The sequence below is a fragment of the Trichomycterus rosablanca genome, chromosome 17, assembly GCF_030014385.1.
Source record: "Trichomycterus rosablanca isolate fTriRos1 chromosome 17, fTriRos1.hap1, whole genome shotgun sequence".
Lineage (NCBI taxonomy): Eukaryota > Metazoa > Chordata > Actinopteri > Siluriformes > Trichomycteridae > Trichomycterus > Trichomycterus rosablanca.
This window is the reverse complement of record NC_086004.1, coordinates 16,832,828-16,840,000: the sequence shown is the minus strand read 5'-3', so window position 1 is coordinate 16,840,000 and position 7,173 is coordinate 16,832,828. Positions and strand designations below refer to the sequence as shown.

At 39.1% G+C, this 7,173-nt stretch overlaps 1 protein-coding gene across 1 annotated transcript in view; it reads left to right on the top strand.

The window, feature by feature from the left end:
- Positions 1-7,173, top strand: part of dok4 (docking protein 4) — a 29,170-nt gene that overhangs the window by 12,031 nt on the left and 9,966 nt on the right. Inside the window, exon 2 of the mRNA XM_063013045.1 lies at positions 3,692-3,799. Within this exon, the coding sequence (XP_062869115.1) occupies positions 3,692-3,799 (108 nt within the window). The remainder of the gene's footprint in view (positions 1-3,691; positions 3,800-7,173) is intronic.

The window sequence follows — 7,173 nt, the reverse complement described above, 5'->3', positions numbered from 1 at the left end:
CCCTGCCCCCCGCCCCACTGAACAGTTTTGTAATGAACTGGAACATCACTTGAGGATTTCTTGACCAACATCAGTGCCCAGCTATACAAATACTCCTTGACTGAATGGTCACAAATTCCCAGACATCCCTCAAAGTCTTGTGAGAACCCTTCATGTAATAGATCATGTAAAAGTTAATATTTTAATACCATTTGATTTTGAAATGGCATGTCCAAAAAACTTATGGACAAGTGTCCAAATACTTTAAACTATATAGTGTATCACACTCTGAGCTGATCACTATTGACAAATTAACTAAAAAAAGATGAACATAAATTCACCAGAAATTTGAGAACAATGAAAACACCTGAAGGAACAAGTAAAAGTGCAAAACAAACAAGCAGTAGAACACCTCACAGCAAAACACAATCAATGCAGGACAAAGGAACCAAAACAGAAAGGTACCCTGGAAACCGCAATGCCTTGAGGAGAGACTGAAACTGTTAGAGAAGCCACCCTTTAACGTGCAACTCCCGAAGCTTTCTAACAAAATCAGAGGAAAGCTCCTGTGCCCTCAGGATTTTGGCAGCCTGGTAAAGCATCAGAGGAGGAAGGGAGTCTGGAGGACAGGCCAGGGCCAGGAACAGGTCTGAGAAACCAGCAGGAGCCTGGGACGGATTCTGTTTAGATGAGTCAGCTTGTACCAGCAACATGGCTGGGGAGATGGCTAGAGCCAGGACAAGACTGAGGAACTGGCAAGAGCTGGGAACAGGTCTGAAGAGCCATTTTGGTTTGGCAACTGTTCAAGGGGGTGACGGGAGCAGTCGACAGAGGAGCTGTACATTTATATCCTGAACGTGCCTCTGACTTTTAACTTACTGTTAAAGGGAAGCAACCATTGGTCCTTACCATCTGACCTCCATCATCAAAGAGTTTTTTAGTTTGCAGCAGTTTATTGATGTTTTTTCAAAACATATTGTGTAAAATCCCATAGTCAACGTCACCTAAAACTAAATTTTCCCCATTCTGATGTAAATATTAGCTAAGGCCTTTGTATTTCTATGATTTTGTTATAACTGCACTGCTGCCACTTCACTAGCTTCTTAATTCTTTTGGACATTTATTTAACAGTTAAAAAGGACTTATTTTCAATGTTCTTGCTCACCAACTTGATTGACTTTGACCAACAGAATAGCTACAGTGGCTCAGATTGTAGATAATTTTACCACTGGGGTTATTAGATTAGAATAGAATAGAATAGAAACTTTTATTTGTCATTGTACATGGTACAACAAAATACTGTGAGGTACTTCTCAACATAAATGAATCATATAAAAAGAAAGAAAAGCAACAGCAACAAGGAAAAAGAACACACAATGACAGTCATAAAACATACAGTCAATAATAATAATAATAGCAGCATATAAAGATTGAGGTACAAAGTGGCAAAAATGAGGTGCAAAAATGTGCAAGTTCTTAAGGGTTTGTGAGGGAGTGATGGAGGTCACAGCTCTGGGGAAGAAGCTGTTCCTCAGAGTTTTTATTGTCCTGTCTCTCCCTCCTGAAGGCAGAGGGACAAACAGTCTGTGTCCTGGGTGGGATCTGTAGTGATGTTGCGGTCTTTCTTTTGAAGGTGGCCAGCATACACTGAGTCCAGGTCTGGAAGTGGTCTTCCTGTGATCCTCTGCGCTGTCTTTACCACCTACCAAAAACATCTACAATGAGCATACAGGCATTGGAGCTTGACCTTAAAGCAAGCGAAGAAGTTCAACTGATCTGACAAATCCTGTTTTTTTTTCAAGATCATGTGGACACCCACATTTACATAGAATTTACATTTCTGTGTTGTGGAGTCCATATCTGTGTGGGTCAGAGTCGTTTTGACAGCATATTAGGCGGGTGTTTCCAATGTTCACCATAGCCAATTTGCTGCTTTGTACACCCCCCCCCCCCCCCCCCAACCAATCTAATAATGAAAATGGATCCCCACAGAAACTCAAAAATTGTAAACAGGTTCATTTTTACATTTGTGACTTCAACGTTAGTGAAAAGCACACTAGAACACAAGAAAACGTATTTTTAGTCAAAACATTTCAATATGTGGTGCCTCACAGTAGAAATGTGTGTGTGGTTACCATAGCAGATTGTTTAAAATGTTTAAGGCTGTTGCATAGTGGCTAAGATATCATTGATGAACATGTATTGTTATAAGGATTTTTAAAAAACGAAAACTCTTTATCATGTTTAGCAAGCTTATTTATTTACTAGCTTTACTACATTTCAACTACATGCAAATCTCTGTAAGTAGCTTCATGGTACCAGCTCAAGTTGAGCAGTTTTTAGCATCCTTAGTCTGGTGCTATACACCAATGGACCAATAAACATTTGTGTATTAGAGTTTAGTTGTAACTTTAGTTGCATTTATAATGGTCATTACTATATGCAATATTAAAGTAGTGGAAGTAGTAGGAGGTTGGTGCTGGAATACAGTTCACTGATGATGGTCTTCCTGGTTCACTCTTCATCAGGTCATGAGATTGCTTTGGATGAAACATTGTGCATTCTTAAATGGCCAGGCAGGTTTGTTTGGAACTTTGCAACTCACAGTGTTGTCTTTAGGAATGTTCAATGTCATGGAAATCTTTTAGTTCAATAAAATTATGTCTCTCTGCGCTTGTGATGGCTTTTTATTTTTCATTATAATTGCAACACACATCTCTGGGTGGTGTTTATGTAACACATCACAGCTAAAACAAAGTAAAAGTTGTTATTAAGTTCCTGGAGATTAATCATGTTTTAGGCCATGCAGACATAGATCAGCAATATTATGCAGGGGTTGAATAATTGTGATGGCTGTATGAACAGTATATCCAGATCATTTAAAATACATAATTTATATCCTTTAAAAAAGAGTCATAAAATAAAAAGTCATAAATCCTTGTTTTCTATGTAGAGTTGAATATTTACGATTGTAATTGTATACAAAAATAACCACTAGAAGCAATATAGTGCAATTTGCATCACAATTAAGTAAATGATGTAAGTTGAATCCCTTTAAACAAACTGTTTTTATGCAGCAGCATGCAGGATAATCTATAAATTGTTTCACCTTGTGATCATTTGGAATGCCTACTTAACATAAAATTACCAAAAGCATTTAATGATGTTTTGCTGCAGATTTTAATATACTTTTGTCAAGACACTTTTCTGGCTGTATTAGTTGCAACAAATGCAAGCTGTATTGTTAAGGACCAATTCATGTTTAAAATAGATGTATGTTTGCCTAATAGGTGGTGGTGTCACTAAAAACAGTACAAGAAACAGATTCTCTTTTAATTACACTTAACACTGTCATCATTGAACACCACAATAAAGGGTCTAAACCTTTTTTTAAGTTGCCATTGTGTTTATTTTAATTCTCCTTCTAAAATATCTAGAACTAGAGCTATCTCTTAATGCCATCTTTATTTTACACTCATTAAGCACTTCATTTAAATATTCAGTCTGTGCAGTGATATTCTTAGCTTGAGTGTTAAGCTTGATGTATGTTACCTAGAGAGGATTAAATCATTTGGCCTTATTCTTTATGAATATGCACTATCAAACCAGCAAACTGCAATCTGCATAACAAACATTTGTAAAGACAAAGGCACAATCACTGAACACAGTGTGTGTGTGTGTGTGTGTGTGTGTGTGCGCGCGTGCATTTTAGATCTATCGACGCTGCTGGCTGGTGTTTAAAAAGTCCTCAAGCAAAGGGCCCCGACGTCTGGAAAAGTACCCTGATGAGAAGTCAGCCTACATCAGAGCCTGCCCAAAGGTAAATGATGTTTGACCAATAAAATGTGAGTCTGACATTAAAGTAAGTGGATGTCATTCTAAAATGTCAAAACAAAATGCCAGTAAAACCTACATGAAGTGACTTAGTTATGCCCAGAGCCTCCACAAGCCACCAGAACAGCTACAGTGGATGTAAACGTTTATACACCCCTGTTACAATGCCAGGCTTTTGTGGTGTAATAAAATGAGACCAAGATAAATGAACTTTTTTTTATTTTAATGTAACCTTCCACCTTTAATGTAACCTCAATTCAATTAAAGACAAATCTTTTGGGTAGGAGTCTATTAGCATGGCACTTCTTTGCAAAAAACAATCCAAATCTGTGACATTACAAAGAAATCTCTTGTGCACAGCACTCTTCAGGTCACCCCACAGATTTTTAATTGGATTCAAGTCTTTGCTCTGGCTGAGCCATTCCAAAACTTTGATCTTTCCTTAGTAAAACCATTCTTTTGTTGATGTAGAGGTCTGCTTTGTGTTGTTGTCATGGTGAATAGTGAAATTCCTCTTCATTCTCAGCTTTTTTACAGAAGCCTGAATGTTTTATGCCAAAATTGACTGATATTTGGAACTGTTCCCTCCACCTAAAGCCTCAGTTTTAGGTGAAGAAATACAGCCCTAAAGCATAATGCTGCCACCACCATACTTCACTGTGGATATGGTCATTTTTGATGATGTGCAGTGTTGTTTTTTGTTAAACAAACTTTTTGGAATTAAGGCCAAAATGTTCAACCATGGTCTCATCAGGTCATAACACATTGTGTTTGGCATACTTGATGTAGGTGTTGCAAAACGTAGCCAGGCTTAATGTTTTTCTTGTCATTTTACCTCTCAGCCCAGAGATTGTTGCCACATGTTGTACACAACCAGTACTTCAGCACCTACCTTAATATTGTTGTAGACCTCCTTGCACCCCGCCAAGCTAGTTTTCTTTTTGTTTTTTAATTAATTTAGGAGGGATGTATAGTTCATGGTAATGTCACTGTTGTGCCATGTTTTACCCACATGTTGATGTCTGCATTGTGTTCCGTGGTTTATGTAATGTCTTGGAGCATTTTCTACTTTTCTCCTGATTAATACCTCACAACAACAAGATTATATTGTTACTGTGTAAGCTCTTTGTGAATTAAAGCATTTGCTGTCAAATACAGGGTGGGCCATTTATATGGATACACCTAAATAAAATGGGAATGGTTGGTGATATTAACTTCCTGTTTGTGGCACATTAGTATATGGGAGGGGAAAAACTTTTCAAGATGGGTGGTGACCATGGCGGCCATTTTGAAGTCGGCCATTTTGGATCCAACTTTAGTTTTTTCAATGGGAAGAGGGTCATGTGACACATCAAACTTATTGAGAATTTCACAAGAAAAACAATGGTGTGCTTGGTTTTAACGTAACTTTATTCTTTCATGAGTTATTTACAAGCTTCTCTTTGTTTACAGCCATTGACATGTCGCAGAGGTGCACGTGAGGAGCGGATAGAAATTGTGTTGATGTCTGGTGAACGCAGTACCCGGGTCATTGCAGCAGATTTCAATGCAAGACACCCTACGAGACCACCCATCTCCCATGCTACAGTTAGCAAACTGCTTGCCAAATTTCGTGAAACTGGTTCAGTGTTGGATTTGCCAAAATGTGGACGCATGAAAACTGTCACTAATGAAGAAACATCAGTGGCTGTCCTAGCTTCATTCAGCAAGAGCCCACAGTGTAGCACTTGGTTTTAACGTAACTTTATTCTTTCATGAGTTATTTACAAGTTTCTGACCACTTATAAAATGTGTTCAAAGTGCTGCCCATTGTGTTGGATTGTCAATGCAACCCTCTTCTCCCACTCTTCACACACTGATAGCAACACCGCAGAAGAAATGCTAGCACAGGCTTCCAGTATCCGTAGTTTCAGGTGCTGCACATCTCGTATCTTCACAGCATAGACAATTGCCTTCAGATGACCCCAAAGATAAAAGTCTAAGGGGGTCAGATCGGGAGACCTTGGGGGCCATTCAACAGGCCCACGACGACCAATCCACTTTCCAGGAAACTGTTCATGTAGGAATGCTCGGACCTGACACCCATAATGTGGTGGTGCACCATGTTCGACTGATGCCACTCTCCAGTGACATGCGGCGAGTGCTACACTGTGGGCTCTTGCTGAATGAAGCTAGGACAGCCACTGATGTTTCTTCATTAGTGACAGTTTTCATGCGTCCACATTTTGGCAAATCCAACACTGAACCAGTTTCACGAAATTTGGCAAGCAGTTTGCTAACTGTAGCATGGGAGATGGGTGGTCTCGTAGGGTGTCTTGCATTGAAATCTGCTGCAATGACCCGGGTACTGCGTTCACCAGACATCAACACAATTTCTATCCGCTCCTCACGTGTTAACCTCTGCGACATGTCAATGGCTGTAAACAAAGAGAAGCTTGTAAATAACTTATGAAAGAATAAAGTTACGTTAAAACCAAGCACACCATTGTTTTTCTTGTGAAATTCTTAATAAGTTTGATGTGTCACATGACCCTCTTCCCATTGAAAAAACTAAAGTTGGATCCAAAATGGCCGACTTCAAAATGGCCGCCATGGTCACCACCCATCTTGAAAAGTTTTCCCCCTCCCATATACTAATGTGCCACAAACAGGAAGTTAATATCACCAACAATTCCCATTTTATTTAGGTGTATCCATATAAATGGCCCACCCTGTACAACTAAGTAAACAGGAAAATCCTACTAGAACCGCTGCACTTTATAAGGGTCACTTATTTGTTGGCAGGTGTCACTGACTATTATTTACCATGAGTTTAAATGGGTTTTTCAATTAAATGGCACCAATTATAGGTCACATTAAAGGTGGAAATAAATATTAAATGATTTATTTTGTTCTGCTTTTTACATGAGTGGCTTGGTGGGTAGCACTGTTGCCTCACAGCAAGAAGGTCCTGGGTTTGATTTTAGGTGGAGCGGTCTGGGTCCTTACTGTGTGGATTTTACATGTTCTCAGCATGGGTTTCCTTTGGGTGCTCCGGTTTTCTCCCACAGTCCAAAGACTTGCAATCAGGGTAATTGGGGAAACTAAAAGTCCCCTTAGATATGAGTGTGTGTGTGTGTGTGTTTACCCTGTGATGGACTGGCAACCTTTTCAGGGTGTCTTTGTCCAATCAATCAGACCACTGCAACCCTGAATAGGATAAAACAATGGTAAAACAGATGATGAATGAATGGTTTTTACATCACAGAAACTGCTATTGTAATAGGGCTGTGTAGCTTTTTATTTCTACTGTGTAATTCACTTCTGCATATTTTTCAATTCTCTGGAACTGTTCTGGGTTAATAAAGCATTCTACGAAAG